At 46.5% G+C, this 17,258-nt stretch overlaps 1 protein-coding gene across 1 annotated transcript in view; it reads left to right on the forward strand.

Annotated features, from left to right (window-relative positions):
* LAMB1 (laminin subunit beta 1) overlaps positions 1–17,258 on the forward strand; it is a 42,302-nt gene that overhangs the window by 315 nt on the left and 24,729 nt on the right. Inside the window, exons 2-14 of the mRNA XM_064702827.1 lie at positions 95–264; positions 2,532–2,667; positions 4,579–4,652; positions 6,455–6,643; positions 6,751–6,814; positions 8,283–8,485; positions 9,728–9,848; positions 9,991–10,179; positions 10,489–10,668; positions 11,099–11,211; positions 12,022–12,101; positions 14,616–14,751; positions 16,820–16,978. Of these exons, the coding sequence (XP_064558897.1) occupies positions 95–264; positions 2,532–2,667; positions 4,579–4,652; positions 6,455–6,643; positions 6,751–6,814; positions 8,283–8,485; positions 9,728–9,848; positions 9,991–10,179; positions 10,489–10,668; positions 11,099–11,211; positions 12,022–12,101; positions 14,616–14,751; positions 16,820–16,978 (1,814 nt within the window). The remainder of the gene's footprint in view (positions 1–94; positions 265–2,531; positions 2,668–4,578; positions 4,653–6,454; positions 6,644–6,750; positions 6,815–8,282; positions 8,486–9,727; positions 9,849–9,990; positions 10,180–10,488; positions 10,669–11,098; positions 11,212–12,021; positions 12,102–14,615; positions 14,752–16,819; positions 16,979–17,258) is intronic.

Here is a 17,258-nt window from a genome sequence, read left to right on the forward strand (position 1 = left end):
GTGTCCCTCTCTTTCACCATGTGTCCCCCTCTCTCACCCTGTGTCCCTCTCTCACCCTGTGTCTCCCTCTCTCCCTCCCTCCGCGGCCGCGCAGCGCTGTGGCCCGCGGCGGCACAGGAGCCCGAGTACAGCTATGGCTGCGCCGAGGGCAGCTGTTACCCCGCCACCGGCGACCTGCTCATCGGCCGCGCCGCCCGCCTCTCCGCCTCCTCCACCTGCGGCCTCCGGCAGCCCGAGCCCTACTGCATCGTCAGCCACCTCCAGGTGAGCGGCGGCCGCGGCGGGCAGCGCTCCCGGGCACCGCGCTCGGGGCCGGCGCTGGGGCGGGCATCGCCTCCTGCGGGAGCTGAGCCGGGGCTGCGCGGGGTGCGGGGGCAGCGCCCGCCCGGCGGGACAGACGAGCACCGCCCGCGGGTGGGGGCGCGGGCAGCACTGTGCCCCGTGCGGGACCCCGCACCCCGGGTGCAGGGAATGCCCGCGGCTTTCGGCCCCCTTTCCCGATCGAGGCCAATAAGGAAGAATGTGCCGCAGTAAGTTCAGTTAATGCTTTATTTCCCGGCTCGCTCGGAGCCGTCTAGACAGCTTCCTAAAGGAGAGTGGGCTGTAGGGCTCGGCAGTGTTTTGTCCACAGTCCCAGTAATGTAATTACATGTGTATGGTCTCGGAGTGGAAGGATGCAAATGATGTTGTCTCTGCATATCTGGTGAGCTGCTGCTCTTTAAAGCCAGAAGCAGCTCATCAAACTTAAAATCTCTGAGAGAGAAGGGATGGTGGAGAAGAATAAACTATCAGTTATATACGTGGAACTCTGTTGAACTGAAAGTAAAGGGATAATCTCCGGACGAATTACTGTGTAGACAATAGGGCCGGATTCTGGCACTTGGAAGGAAAACCACAGGAAGCAGGAGAGGCTGTAGCCCTTGACTCATTTGTGCCCTGAAGTTACCAAGTCTCCCTTCATCCTTTCCCCACCTTCAGTTTTACCATATAAGTTCTGTCTAATGGCTCTACTTTATTTGACGAGGGATTTAGCTTCTCTGAACATTTTCAGTGTATGTTGGGATTGACTTTAGCAACATAAGCATCTCTGGTAGAATGAAATAACAAAGGTGCTTTGTTACATTTTCTTGTCTCAAAAAATGTTGAAGTGCCGTTGTAAAAAGCATCACTTCAGAAAGTTCTCATGTGCCCATATTCCTGATCTCCCTGCCCCGGTTCAGTGTTTGGGATGTCCCTGGTTATTCTGAACCATACATAGTGTGTGGTATTGAAGAAATCATGGAAGTTGCCAGTATCCTCTTAGTAACATGGGGTGTGGCCACACTGAGTGCTTGGCAGAATTAGGATCTGCTAGGTCTTCTAGGATTCAGTTTTGGTCAGAGGAGAAGCAAGTTGTGGCATGAAGCGTGGGGGGAGAGAAGCCTGGAGCAGGCAGTAGGGAACATCCTCCTGGGACCCTGCTCTTGCCGTTCTTTGTGCCGGACGAGTGCTGGAGGGCTCGTGGGAGGTGAAGCCCTGAGCTTGGGAGGAGCCACTGAAGCCAGGACTGGTGAAATGGAAAGCCTGTGTGGTGCAGACCTGCCAGCTGTCACATTCTTGGCTGATAAAGAACAGCATCTGTCTCCATAAACGTGCTGCAGGAATGATGCCTGTGTAGCTTTGGGCAGGGATGAGTTCTTGCTGTGTTGGGGCTCCTTCACTGCCATCCGATGAGCTCTCCTCATCTGCCCCCTCCCGTTGGTCTGGGCAGGATCCCTCCCTTTGGTTCAGTTTGCACCCTGCCTTGCAGTCAGAAAGTGGTGGTTTTAGGCAGAAGGACAATGCAAAAATAGCGCTGTTTATAGTAGTAGCCAGAATGGGGTTTTGTCCCCTGGTGAAGAAGCTTCCGGCTTTCCCAAGCAGCACATCCCAGACTTGTTCTGAGCTGGTTTTGCTTGGGCAGACCTTGTAATGTGTGCAAATGGACCTTATGTACATAGTTTGGGGTTGCAATACCAGCTGAGGATGCAAGGTTTGGGTAGGAGTTGGACCAGCTGAATTCAGAGAAAAGGGTTAAATCACTGAGGGCTCCTTGATGTGCACTGGGCCTCAAGGGAGGTATCCCTAATGCAGGCAACTTGCATCTCCAAGGCAGCTTCCAAAAGGCAAAGTTATTTCTCACGAGTTGTTAAGATGCAGTTTTGCACGTGTGCATTTTTACAGAAGCAATTCAGCAATTTTCTGTAGATGTTGCCATTGGTTTTGAATTCCACTGGAGAATACGTGCACTGGAAGAGATTTCCTGAAACTGCAATTTTCATTGAAAGCATGCTTCCCATAAAAATGAAGTTTATGGAATTCCTGGCATACTTTCCATTACATTAATTCATAGAGGTAAAAACACTGAACGTTTCAACAAAAAAAAAAATCTTTGATGACTCCTGCAGGCAAAATGAGTGGAATGTGATGTGGATGGAAAATACCCTTATCTGCAGGAAGCAACTATTGCCCCATGGATAAAATCAGTAATGCTGATTATCATGTTGTTTCAGGAGGACAAAAAATGTTTCATATGTGATTCGGAGGATCCCTTCCACGATACTCTCAATCCCGACAGCCATCGCATTGAAAATGTTGTCACCACGTTCGACCCAAACCGCCTGAAGCTCTGGTGGCAGTCGGAAAATGGTATGTGGTTTGTCCGGAGCAATTTCCGGGGCTGGGAGCTGTTTTCCCTCCTTTTGTTGAAGGGTACCTGTGGGTTTGCTCTTATCTCTGGCCTGCTGATTACTGTCCTGTGAAGGATCATGCTGTGTGAGGAGCCATGAGTAAAACTGGCTGCCTTTGTGTGCCCTGGAGCGGTCCTTAATGTGTAACAAAACCCCTCGGGTCCTCCAGGAGTGCTGGAAGCAGCCGTCCAGGCACTCTGCAAGAATCCTTTCCTAAAGAGAAGAGTTTCCCACACTGGCCTCAGATCTCCCTCATATTTGGGCAGCAAGAGCGGAGCAGCCTTCCAGGAGCAAATATCCCAGGGCTTCCCCACGCCCGGGCTGGAGGCTGTGGAAGGAGGGGGTGTGGGCGCAGAGCTGCTCCTGCCCTGCCTGCAGTCCTCCAGTTTCCTTCTCCTACCCCTGGACAGTAAAGCCAGGGATATTTCGTACCCTACAAGCTGCCTTCTCTCTCCTGAGCTCCCTGAATTTCTGTACCATTGGCCAAGCAATGAAGCCAGCTCATTAAAAACAAAAATTGCATATTAGTTTGGTGGTTTTTTGCTGGTTTTTCACATTGGTTTTTGGTTTTTTCTTTTAATCCTTCCTCTGCCTGTTTTACTTTTCTGGTTATGCTTTTGGCATGCTTTCATACACAGAACAAGGCGGCAAGGGTTTCTCAAGCAGCAGTCCTACCCTGAAACCTTAAAGCCAGCTGGACAGGGTGGGATTTCTGCAAATTCATTGGCAGCAGCTGCCTTATTGTATATGAGAAAAAAAAAAGGTAATATTTGTAACAGTTTTGCTGCCTGTTAAAGAAAGATTTTCACTAAATCCTTTTTAACCATTTAGATCAACTACTTGCCGCCAGCAGTCCTCTTCCAGCATTCCAGATAATTCATGTTTTTTGCAACAGGCTTGGCAGCATTCACACAAAAAAGTTTCTTAGCTCATAAGGTCATGAAAATGTCCTTCAACAATAAAAAACAAATGATTCTTTCTGTCCAATTAATGTTTTCAGGCATACAGCATAAGGGACCATTGCTGCATGCTTCACAGAAGGTTACAGCTGGTCAAAAATTTAAGTGCCTTATTGTTTTATTATTTTCATTTCTTACCCTTTCTCCTCTCTGTAAATCTTGGTTTTATTTTTTATTTCCAACTACAGTATAATTAGTATCCAGCTGTTTCGAGAGCTCTTTTCACAAGGCAAAATAATATTTCTGGCTGTTTTTCTTCCTTTCTGTGTAGAGTCCTTGACCACAGGTAGTCTTACAGCAGTTTGGGAAACCGTTTTTCCTCTCACCATTTTCTTAACCCTTGGGACTGCAAAGCAGGGCTGTGATAGTTGCTTTAGGAGTGTGTCAAAACCAGGTTATAAAGGAGCTGTTTTTGTGGACAGGAGAGTCCAGAGTGAGTGAAAAATGGTGGGGAATGGCCCCCACCAGGCATCAGTGACACTGGGGGTGTTAGGGCTGCACAATCTTGTGCTGCTGCTGCTGCCAGAGAGGCTGGGCTGTGGGAGAACAGCCTGTGATCACCACACACATCTGGGCTCAGCATCCCCAGCTGGACTGGGGGCTTTGGTGCCAGGGCCCAGCCTGTGCTGGTCCCAGCCATGCCTCTGTCTCAAGCAGCACTGTGGGCTCACGCTCTGGGTGTAGTGTTTGGTGCTGATCACGCGCAGGAATCGCACACTCCAGCAGGTTCTTGGTGTCTCCCCTTCTGCCTCAGACACACACTAAACCATCAAATTCCTTTTCCACTACAGAACCAAGTGGTAAAGAAAATAGTCTCATGCCAACAGAGTGAGGAGCTTTGGCAAAATGTAGATGTAGAGACTGGCAGGTGTCCTTGTTTGCTGAACACTTTCTTTTCTCTGCCCCTGCAGGTTTGGAAAATGTGACTATCCAGCTGGACCTGGAGGCTGAGTTTCATTTCACTCATCTCATTATGACCTTCAAGGTAAGGAAACCACAGCCTTACCCTGAACCCTAAAACATGAGGAAATGAGAGATCTCATAGTCCTTCACATCTATTTGATATTTGGGATTAGGACTTTGTCTGAACTGTTTGGCCTGAAGTTTTCAGAGCTGCCAACGCAGTTCTGATTTGTCTTTGAACTCCAGTGAGGCTGTAGAAGGAGTCGTGCTGAAGCTGGGTTTTGTACTGGTGTGTTTCTAGTGGTTGTATTCTAGAAGATCGTTAGCTAAGTCATATAGTAGCAAGGGTTTTTTTCCTGAAAAAAGTTGGCCATGGTATCAGTTTTCATTTGGCAAATGGAAAGGTCTTCAGGAAGAAGGAACATCTGTACACAAAGTGTCTTTGTTTTTTTACAAACAGATGTCTTGGAATGGTAGCTTATGTCCCGTACATCCTAAATGTTCTTCCCATGTGGACAAATTAATCTCTTCATTTTTGCGCATCAGCTTTCTAGGACAGCTGGTTCCTCTTTCCTGGGGCATCAATAAGGGTTTCTCCCTGTGACTTAAGGTGGTGGCTGAGGTGGAAGGTGGTCATTTCTACTGAAGCCAGCAGTGAGGGACCCCCAAAAAACCCTGGCACTGCAGCCATTGTACCCCAGTACAAATTGGGGCTTGGTCTGCTGTCAGGAGGAAGACTGCAAGGGAATGATGCCTTGTGGACTTGGTGTGGTAGGCAGTTGAGCTGTCTTACTTCTGGGTTGCTAAATTTTTTTGTTGGGTGAGATACTAGTTTCTAAGTTGGGTGATATTTTCAGGCAGGAAGCAGAGAGAAAATTTCTTTCTAGCTGTGACTGAAATGCTTTTGTGCTTGGCTCTGGGAGGTCCTTCACTGAATACATAAAACTAAGGAAGAGATTGTTGGCATTTCTTGGTAGGTACAAGCTAGGGTTAAGTAAATATCTGGTTTTTGAAAGGCAGCACAAAAATGAAAACATGATTTTATTTAGGTCAGTGGGATTAAAAATCTTTTCAAAACTTCATTAGTTTGTTGTTCTAGAGTTGAATACGTGTAGGTAAGAAGGACACTGGTTTGGTGAGGTGAATGCAGCCTGCCAGAGTCTGGGCAAGGCCAGCTGGAGAAGGGTCACTGGGGATGGGGGCAGTCAAATGCAGTGTGAGAGGATGAAGCTGAACCTCTCCATCTCCATAAAGAAGGTTTTCTTAAGGCAGCACAGAGGACAGCTGAACATCAGAGATGCTGCAAAGGTCATGTGGTCAGGCAAGGAGGAAATGGTGGGGCTTCTCTGAGCTTCAGAGCTACCTGCTCAGCAGTAACTTCTGGGTGTCAGAGCTGGATGGGAAGTACTGCAGTGACCTCCTGCTCCCTACAGTATGAGAGGAAGCCAATTAGGTCCTTTGTAAAAGATAAGGACAAGAGGTACAGCAAGGAAGAGGGCTCTGCTGCTTTCCACAAGCTGTGGGAAAAAATTATTTTTGTCTCTGCAAAGCCCTACTTTAACCCCCACTTTTCAGAAAGAGTTTGGAATCAAAAAATTTACAAGTTTTCTTGTTTAAATGTGTTTAAGCACTTGGCCACTGGGTGCCATCTTTTGAAGATGGGTAGTAGTCTATGGCTTGATGAGTGTTATTTCATGTGTCTGCCTCTGAGAAGAAAGTGGAATATCATCAGAAAAGTGTTTCCGATATTTCCACATATGGGAAATAGTCGGTGCAGGGAGAGAGATTAAAATCCAGACATGTGGATTGTTCGCACTACTAAGATTTAATGTAAATGCAGATAATAATTAACAGAATGAAATCTATTGTTTTTCTTACCGTTAGACATTCCGTCCTGCTGCAATGTTGATTGAAAGATCATCTGACTTTGGACAGACCTGGCACGTTTACAGGTATTTTGCATACGACTGTGAGAGCTCCTTTCCTGGGATTTCAACTGGACCCATGAAGAAAGTGGATGATATAATCTGTGATTCCCGATACTCTGACATTGAACCTTCAACAGAGGGAGAGGTCAGAGACAACTTTTCTAATATGTTTGTTGCTTAGACTTTTTCCTTACAAATTCAGATTCTCTTATTTTTGAAGCTGAATCTTTCGTTGTTTGATTTTTCCTCCAGGTAATATATCGTGTTCTAGATCCTGCTTTTCGGATTGAAGATCCATACAGTCCAAGGATTCAGAGTATGTATGCAGTTGCCTTTCAGGCTGATTTGAGAGCATTTCAGCACTTATTTGCTTAGGAAAACCAGTAATCCACTAACGAAGTCATGCATTAGCCCCAGTAGCAGTTTTGAAGTCATATGAATATCTCTGTGTATGGCTCCTTTTCCTGACTCAGACAGTGATGTGCAGGGAAATAAAGATCAATTATGTGAACTCAAGGGATTGCTCTTACACACTTCTTTGGATCTGGTCCTTTTCTTAGTTGATGTCAGGGATTTGTTTTCATTAAAGACTCCCTTTCCCCAAAATACATGCAGTTGCCAAGAGAAACCTTGGAATATGATCCTATCATTGTACAGTATTCAGAAAGCAAATGAAGAGAGCTACAAAGGTACTTATTTCATTGTGCATTTCTAGCTAAAATCAATGGGGTCATGTTTTATTTTTCAGAACAAAGTAGTGACTTTGGAACAGTTGGCCATGGTAGTTGGCATGGCTGGATCACTCAGATGTGCTCATAAACCACAACTTGCTGTAGTGTTTGTGCATGGTCATGGCAATGCATGAGAGATCTGTTGCTCAATGTGGCTTTAAGAGAAACCTTGTGGGGTGTTTGGCCTGGGGGAACTGCAGTGCTCAGCCTTAACCTGACCTGATTTAATATGCATTCTCAGGCTGGGTTCATGTCCTTCAGTGTAAAGCTACCTGGAGCAAAAGGAAATATGTGAAGTAGAGGAGTGTCTGCTCATTGCTATGAGTTTAATGCTATTTTTTTTCTTTACTCAGCATTTTAAAGGAGAAACTGCTTTCATGGTCTTGAAGTGCTTTGTCAAGCCTAGTTCAAGGCCATAAGAAATTACACAGGATTCACAATATCAAAGTAGACATGTGGATGGTATTAATTACTGCAATATTGTATTCCCATGGATTATCCCTCTGGAAATTCTTTGTGTTTGGTCAGTGATGGGGTGTTACTTCTTTCCACAAAATGTAACTAATTACATTTCCTAGCAAAGTTGGGTGTGTACAAAAGAAGAATTGTCTTTATTTCCAGCTAAGACTTTTTCCAAAAGTCTCATAAGTCTATTGGCTCCTGGTCCACTTGGCAGCAGTTTCTTGATATCAAGTCCTTACCCATCTTATATTTTAAAACCCCAAAGAACCAGTGTCTTTTAGGTAGTGGTTTTCTCCTTGCCTTCAACATTTGTGTATGTGCCTGTGCATGTCTATAATAAAATAGACCAATATTTAAAATTATGCATAAATTTACTTATGCAGTTATCAACTTGTAGTAAAATAATGTAATTTTTTTTTAATTTGGGGAGTATGAAGTGATGTGTAGGTGCTGAAATCAAATCTGATCTAATCTGCCCATAGGAAGCAGGCTTAGGAAGTCACTCCTGGCTTCCTCCCATTCAAAATATTATCTGGCAAATAATTCCAAAACGGGCTTGCTGGTTAGCTATTTTGTGTGTGTCCCCTGCAGACCTATTGAAGATCACAAACCTGAGAGTCAAATTTGTCAAGCTGCACACTCTGGGAGACAACCTGTTGGACTCCAGGATGGAGATCCGAGAGAAGTACTACTATGCCATCTACGACATGGTGGTTCGCGGGAACTGCTTCTGCTACGGGCACGCCAGCGAGTGCGCGCCCGTGGAGGGCTTGGATGAGGAGGTGGAAGGAATGGTAAATATTCACACTCTTCTTGACTCTGCCTCTTTTAAGTGATTTGAACACAAATGTAAAGATGACACTGTCCCTCACCTCCGCTTGATTTTCAAACAACAGAACTGTTATAATTATTCCTCTGTGGCAGACACATCTGTCATTATTGGTATTAACCAAACACATATCTCAGATTAGGTGATAATTGTTTTAACATTCCTTTTCTGATTGTGTTGCAGAGCTGATGAAATTGAAAGGTAGGAATGAAGAAAGGGAGTGTAACCTTATTAGGTCAGAGACCGATAGATGAGTTCACTTGGTTACCTTAAAATTGAAGTGGAATAGAGGCATCAAAGGCTGAAACACTTGTGAATCAAACATAACTTGTGTTTGTATTAGTTGTTACCAGCTGAGAAGTCGAGATTGTAGCCCTAATAAACAAAGGCCCTGAAGGAAAACCCTGCTTGCCTCCATGGTATGCTGCTGCACAAGTGCCACATCCTTTGTGGGGTCTGCTTTTCCCCATGCTTTTTGCATGACAAGCCACAATAGCACCCTGTTAATGGGTGAGTTATTAACTGGTTGGAGATGTGGGATGGGGTTGTGGATTGTCCAGGGCTGCAGGATGCCATCGAGCTGGGCATGCTCCACTGCCCTGAGTTTGGATGAGTGTCTCCACTCAAGCTTTGCCTTTAGCATCGTGGCTACAGTGCTGCTAATGCCAGTGGTCTGTGGCAGCAGCTGTCACACAACCACTCTTGGTCTGTTTGGTGCTTGTTCTGTACACAAGGCAAAGGCAAAGCCTGGGGCTGATGGATAAATGCCATCCAAACTCTGTTATCTTTGCTCTGAGGATCAAGGCAGGCTGGAAAGAGGGCTCTGGGCTAGTGACCTGCTGATGTAAATAGAAGCATGTTGATAGCTAATTAACAGCTAATAAACAGCTAACTTTTAGTTCCAAGAGGCTTCTGGGTGGAACTGTGCTCTCCTTGTTTATTTCTGAAAGCATTTATTCTGGCACTAGTTCCAGTAAGGAAAGAAGGACAAATTTGTATGAGGACACTTGGGCAGGTGAAGGATATTCCTATGGCCCTTTATGCCTTTTCTAAATGCAGCTACATGGATTAAAGCCTCTAAAAGTATATGTCCATTATGTGCTAGCTTTATTTTGCATTCATTGTAGAATGATTTTTTTCATTTTTCGTTTATAACCAACTTTTTTTTAATTCTTTTTTTTTTTTCCTCCTTTTTTTTCAATTACAGGTTCATGGTCACTGCATGTGCAGACATAATACCAAAGGATTAAACTGTGAGCAGTGTATGGATTTCTACCATGATCTACCCTGGCGCCCTGCTGAAGGTCGCAATAGTAACGCATGCAAAAGTGAGTTGGAGTAAAAGGCAGAGCTGGGTGCTGTGAGTGTTACAGGCTGTTATTTGTGTGTAAAATCCTTCATGTGGTGTGTCTTTTCTGCAGAGTTGCACTTCCCCCAGGACTCTCACTCTGCTTTCTGTCTTTGTCACAGAGTGCAACTGCAATGGCCACTCCAGCCAGTGCCACTTTGACATGGCAGTGTACATGACAACGGGGAACACCAGCGGGGGGGTGTGTGACGACTGCCAGCACAACACTGTGGGCCGCAACTGCGAGCAGTGCAAGCCCTTCTACTTCCAGCACCCCGAGAGAGACCTGCGGGACCCCGACGTCTGCGAGCGTAAGTGCAGCCCCACTCTGCAGGGTGGGAATGGCCTTGGGATCCCTGAGGAAATCCCAAGTGAGCCTTGGGATCCCTGAGGAAGCCTCCAAGTAGCCATCTTGGAGGTCTTGAGGGAGCCTGGCTGGGTTTTTTCTCTTTGAGAATCTGGGAATTTACCTGGTCCTTGTGTGTCCAGCCCATATCATGTCTAATACTTGCAGGAGTGACAGTCTTTCTACACAGCAGCTGAGTTTCAGTAATTCAGTGTGGGACTTGGCCTTTCATTTTGTAGCAGTTAATAACACATGTGTGGTGCTTCCTTCTTAGCTTGCAACTGTGACCCAGCTGGCTCCCAGAATGGTGGGATCTGTGACCGCTACACCGATTTCTCCACCGGCCTCATTGCCGGACAGTGCCGTTGTAAATTATTTGTCGAGGGGGAGCGTTGTGACCTCTGCAAAGAAGGTTTCTATGGCCTGAGTGCCGATGACCCAGCGGGCTGTCAGTGTGAGTAAAAACATATGTTCCTTTATGTGTGATCAAAAGCTCTTTGAGGGGCTGTTAGTGCCAGGAGAAGTTGGTTTGTGGGATGGATTTTTTTTTTCCTTTTTTTCATGTTTTGCCTAAAGGAAAAACATTATTGTAGATTTGATGTAGCTTGGAGTCCACCAGCCCTTAAAATCCAGTTCACCATTTGATCCTTCTGGTGTAGCAGTTAATACTATTCAGTGGAAATAGTATAATCCTCCTTATTTCTTTTCAGTTATGAGTCTTTAGGCCAGGGAGGTTTTACTGGGATGGATGGTGGGCAAAGAATGAAATTAATTTCTGTAATGGGGAATTCAGGGGAAAATTTAATGTATATGTTTAAGTCGAACACTGTCTAAAATGCGACTCCAGTCCTGCTTTTGACCTGCCTGTTTGTATTTCCATGTAGCTTGTGCCTGTAATCCTCTGGGTACCCACCCCGGGGGCAATCCTTGTGATCCGGAGACAGGAAACTGCTATTGTAAGCGTCTGGTGACAGGAAAGCAGTGCAATCAATGTCTGGCAAGTAGTTCACTGTAAAATCAATTGGGAGACACTGGTGCGAGGGGGGCTGGAGTGTGGGAAGCATGGAGCAAGGTGCTGGCCACTGTCTCTGATCTGCCCACTGGCATTCAGGATGTAGAGGGCACCGTGAGATGTCAGGAGCCATGAAGTGTGCTGTGTTCTGGGGAGCTGGGATTCATGTCAAGGCAGACAGGCGCATCCAGTCTAATTCTTGGGACCATGAGGGGTGAAACATTAGGATACCTGTGGTTGCTCTGAAAATGAAGGATCTGGGGCAGTTCTGCTGAAGTCCTTGCTGGGGTGAAAGACAAAGCAGTCAGGGAAACAGTGTTACCAAAAAAATTGCTTTCTAAACAGGCCATTATTTTAGGCAGGGATTATTTCACACACATACATTTCCATGTAGTGTTTATGCATGCTGGAGTGTTATAGAAACATGCTGTCAGATAACTGGATGTGTTTGTACAAACACTGAGAAACTCTTATCTAGCAGTGAACTGCATGGAAAAACCAAACAAGTCACTCTGTCTATCCAGCAAGCAAGTTGCAGAGTAGCAGCAACCCTACACAAATACCCACTGCCCCATGTGTGGCTCTCTTGCCCTTGAAATGGTCAGCAGGGTGGGAGGAGAGCACGTAGGGAAGTGCTGTTGCTGCTTGTGGGGGTAGACCCACGGCCAGGGGAGCAGCATGCATGGGTGGTGGGGCAGTCTGGGACAGCTTGGGCTGTGTTTAAAAGTGTTCCTTTGGGTTAGATGGAAATAATTCAGCCCCAGGTGACAGTGCTGGTGATGTTTGCTCCTGCAGCCCGAGCACTGGGGCCTGAGCAATGACATGGACGGGTGCCGGCCGTGCGACTGCGACCAGGGCGGAGCGCTGAACAACAAGTGAGTCCCTGCACAGTTCCTCTCCTGTGATCACCCAGTTCACCCAGGCTCGTGTTTTTGTAACCACAGCATCCAGGGCTCAATGTGCTCTGGGGGAGGATGTTTGATACCCATCTTTCTGCTTCAGGAGGTGGTAGATCTTGATTGTGGCAGAGGTGGCAGGGGCATCCATGTCTTTTCTGTGGGGAGCAACATTTGTTGGTGCTACTGGTGCAAGTGAACATGTAAAACTGTTCTTGGTGTAGCTCTGCCTTTGTCAGCCAGGGTAGGAATCAGGTGTGGGTTAAGCTCTGCCTTGGCTGTAACCTAGGGTATGGTCCATGTCAAAGCTTTGCTCTTACAGGATGAAAGCAGGACTTGGGCATGACATGGACATGGACAGTGACATGGACATGCTGGTCTTGCTTTGCTCCCTTGCTCCCACATCACCCTTTGGCCAATCTGTCTGCCTACCAGTGCTAAGGGAAGCACACTAGCTGCACAGTACTGCTCTGTCGCCCCAGTAATGCTGCATGGAGTAGGATGTGGACCTGAAAGTGCCCACTGGGGAGATGGACATTTTTTAGAGAAAATCATAAGTTTTGAATGTGCATCTATCAGTATCAACATGGAAAGTCATGGCTTAGTTGCCTGTCAGTGGGGTGCTGGGTAGCCAGCCTGCTTCTCTGACCAGAGCAGTTCTCTGTGTGCTAGGTGTGTGTCCAACCCCTGGCTTGTCAACAGCAGCATGTTCTTTTGCTTTTTTTTTTTTTCCCCTCTCCCCTTCCTTCCATAAACCTTTTGAAATGTCAGGCTTTTGTCTAAAGTCACAGAAGTTTCCCAAATGGGTCAGAGAGCTGTTTCCTACTGAAGCCCATGGGACCACACTGGGGGAGTGTGGGATCATCTTGGTGTGTCTCCCATAGGTCATCACAGCCTACAGACACCCCTCTGCATCAGGGATTGCCGTGGGAATGTCCCAGGGGCCGTCTCTCCTGTCTGCTCCCCAGTGAATCATTAGCCCTTGGCAGACAGCAGTGTGGATCTTAGGGATTATTTACTCCCCCGTGCTCGCTGCCTGCGCACAGATGGGTTACACCACACAGCCCAGAGCAGCTCCCCCAGCACAGCTGCTCCCAGGGCTTTGGGGTAGCAGCCCAGCCGTGGCCCAGCCTGTTTCCCATGCACTGAGCCTGGAGATTGCAAAACCGTGTGGGGAGGGGAGGTGCAGCATCCTGGCAGAGGCAGGCAGCAGCTGTGCTCCCCTCCAGCTGCAGGAGCACCGCGGAGCCCAGCTCTGGCTCCTGCCTTCGCTCTCTCACGTCATTGGGAAGGGGGAGCTGTGCTCTCCTTAGGGCTTCTCTCCTCAGCTGCTGAATTGCTGCTTCCTGGCTCCCTCTCAGGGTGTGGGATGGTGTGCCTCGCCCAAAATTCATCCCTGTGGTGTAACCCAGGTGGTGGAGTTACTGCCTCCCCAGAGGGGAAGCTTCCCAGCTGCTCTTCTGGGACAGCTAAGGCACTTCTGGCATCTCAAAGTGAACATTTTAGAGAATCTCTGCAACTTTGAAAAAAGTTTCAGTTAAAAATTACTCTTTGTCTGGTGGCTTGAGGAGTCTGGAGATTGTTCATGGAAACCAGAGGCATTTACCTTTAGAAAATGTTTCTAAATCCCACTCACATTTAAAGAAAGAGGTATATTTTGGTGGACCAAAAAACCTTCCTTTTAAGAAGTGTGATTGAGTGTGTGCAAAATTGCAATGTGATCAAGTCTTCTTTATGATGCAGGACAGACTCTCTAGGGACAGTAAAACAGCCAAAGGCAGTTTGGGGATAGAGCTGTATTGAGTAAAGAAAATGTCTCATTGTGAAAGAAGGGGAAATCTGTGTGTCACTCTGGACAGACCTTCAGTCAGGATGATGGCCCTGACTGCCCCATGTCACTGGTTGTGTCTGTCCTGCTCTAGAGCAGCCAGGGATGGGTTTCCTCCCTGTGTAGCTGCTGCTGCTGACCTGTCTGGATGCTTTGCAGCAAGTGAGAGCAGCTCAGCATCCTGGGGCATGTAGGGTCATGCCTGAGACCCTACTAACAGATGCACTGCCTGTGTGGCTTGCAAGCTCGGAGACAAAGCCTGCCCTCGGCTTCAGGGCAAATGTACCTGTTGGCTGGGTCTGGTGGCAAGTAAAGCTCCCAGAACTCCTGTGTCCCAGGGAATCACTGCATCCATAGCATGAAATCCTCTTGCCATCTAAACAGAAGAAGCTACTTGCAAACTGCCTACTGGAAATGTTCCTGGTCCATGCTTGCTTCCATCCTGAGCCTGGATGTTGTTTTGGAGAGTGATAGTTGGATAGAGCCAGGTCTGTACCTGTGACTGTGCTGCCGTGTTTGTAGCGCAGAGCTGCAGAGCCCAAGAGCCTCTCCTGTGTGCTGCGTCCAGAAGTGCTTCTCCTCCTGTGTCATTTAAAATGTCATAGCTCCATTGCTGTCTCAGCAGAGCCCAGATCTGTTGTAAATTCACTGCTCTTCCATTCTAGCTGCTCAAGTGAATCTGGCCAATGCGAATGCCGGCCCCACATGTTTGGACGTCAGTGCAACCAGGTGGAGCCTGGCTATTACTTCATTTCACTGGATCATTACATCTACGAGGCAGAGGAAGCCAACTTGGGCCCTGTGAGTAGCAGTTTCAGTGGGCTGGAGTGTCTGGAGAGCTGTGGGAAAGTTGTTTCACCAGCTGGCTCTTGGAAGTGTCTTTTACGCTCTGCTTGTTTTGCAGTTAAAATGTGGAAAACACAAAACTGAAATGTGTCAGAAAACCACTAACCTGTAGCTTTTCAATCTTAGTATCAATTAATAGGGGAGTAATTGAGGGGGGAGGAATTGTGATTTTTCTTAAACCTGGTTTTTTTTGATCATGACTGTACAGTTAGTTTTCTGTCACCATCCCTCTCTGTACCCCCCCACATCTACTTCTCTTATCTCAGAAAAGGTGGGACACAGACACTGGCTCTTCTCCTTGATGCCACTTCACTGGGAGTGAACAAAGCACACATTTAAGCATATTGCCACAGTTTTTATAGTTTCTGTACTTCAGTAACATATATTTTATTAATGACTAAAACCATATTGGTTGTCCAAAAAACTATTTACGAAAGTGAGGTTGCCTCTAGCTTGTTCTGCCTGCTGGCATGGTACAATAGGGTCTCTGGCTCTTTCTGTTGCCCATCACACAGCCTTGCTTTCAATTCATTAACAGCAGCTAGGTGATTATATCAATCACTTTTGCCTCCAGCAAGGAGACAGGAAGATGGAAATAATGGTTTCTCTAAAGCAACAGATCCTTGCCTGCCTGCAATAAGGGCATTTGGTGCCCTAATTTATTTATTTTGAGCAAAATGCAGCCACTTTGCAGTTTCAGCCAAGGCAGAGGAGTTTTTGCTCCCATATAACTGCAGAAAGCACAGAGCAGAAATTGTACCACAGCAGAGGGCACATAAGCTGGCATAGGGTTTTTGGTGCATTTGTGTCTGCCCAACTGGAGAGGTGGTACCTGAGGCCCTTCCAAGGCTCAGGGATGGAGAAGCCCAGCACAAAAATCTGCCCTGCCAAACAGAGCAAGGGGATGTGCTGCTGGTTTGCCTTTTGAAACCTTGAGAACAAACAATTTTTAAAAACATCAATATTGAAAAGCTTTCTCACAAATCTGATGATAGAATAAAACTCTGAATTCCCAGACAATGGCCCAACAAAGACAAAATGCAGTGGCACAGAGTTGCAGGGATTGACAGGTAGTGCCAAGCCCCTGTGCTCCTACAGCTGCATGCCCTTGCTCACATCCTGCCTGCCCTCCTTTCTGGGGAGCTCTGATCTTTGTGCAAAGCCAAAGGCTAACAACTTACAGCCAGGCTCTGTTCAAAGAGTGTGAGAATACATGAGGGGACATCCTGAAGTGACACGTATATATGTAGACATTTCCTTGCATTTTATCCCTTTCTACTGAAGCAGCTTCCTTAGGAATGCACAGGATGTTGTTGTTCTATGGAGAGAACTATTTGTGGATACAGATACATTTGAAACAGGAAATTTGAGCATCATGTTTCTATTTTCTGTTACCTTTTTCCTCTTCTTTGCTTTATATAAAAAACAGATAAAACACCTGACACCTCCGACTGAAAAGGGTGACCATATGTTGATTTGGCTAGGAAATATCTATCAATGATTAGGATCTCTGTTCTTTAGTGACACCCTGCTCATTAAAGCCACAATCTGCTTTTCCAATGCTATTTTGAGCAGTGGTTTGGTTTGAATCAGCCTGGTGTAGTCAGGGAGCAATTAGCACTCAGGCTTGGATGGTTAATGGAACAGTGATGTGCCAGTGCAGTAAATCCTACTGCTACAAGTGCAGTGTGGAAATCTGTATGGTGAATGAGATGTCATAGCTGGTGAATTAGTTACTCATAGCAAGTTTTTAAATTTAATTCTGCACCATAGCAGAGAAATAAATGAAGAGTTGTGCAGTCTTGTTTTGCTTTATCTCTCTTGCATTTGTAATGTTGTTAAGTGAAAGGGCAGTGGTGTGCACGTGTATGGATTTAAAAGAGAATTTGTGTTTTCTGAGATGCCAGCAGTGGATGCTGCAATGCAGAAGTCATCCATCAGCAGAACCCCACACTTTAAGGACTACCATGGGACTTGCAGATTTAATAGATCAGTACTGAAATATCTGTTCCCTGTTTTGTAGGGAGTGAACATAATAGAGCGCCAATACACTCCAGACCGCACGCCGTCATGGACAGGCATAGGATTTGTGAGAGTCCCTGAGGGGGGACACCTGGAATTCTACATTGACAACATCCCCTACTCCATGGAGTATGATGTTGTGATCCGCTACGAGCCGCAGGTGGGTCTGTAAGTATGGGCACTGCTGCCTCCCAGCAGGTGCTGGCTGTCCTGGTGCACAACTGACCTGAGCTGGCTCTTTAAGGAGTCGTCAGGGCTCAAGAAAGGACAGGTGCTCAGTTAAATGTCTGAGATGTGTGAAAATCCAAAATGATGTTGGCTATTTCTAGTACTATTTGCTTTAGAGTTTGTTTCATATTGCATTGTTTCAGCACCTGTTTAATGAGCAAATTAAAAAGTGACAAGTTCCATCAGGGCAGATTAAACTATAAATTTGTTAT

Source organism: Zonotrichia leucophrys, chromosome 1A, assembly GCF_028769735.1.
Source record: "Zonotrichia leucophrys gambelii isolate GWCS_2022_RI chromosome 1A, RI_Zleu_2.0, whole genome shotgun sequence".
Lineage (NCBI taxonomy): Eukaryota > Metazoa > Chordata > Aves > Passeriformes > Passerellidae > Zonotrichia > Zonotrichia leucophrys.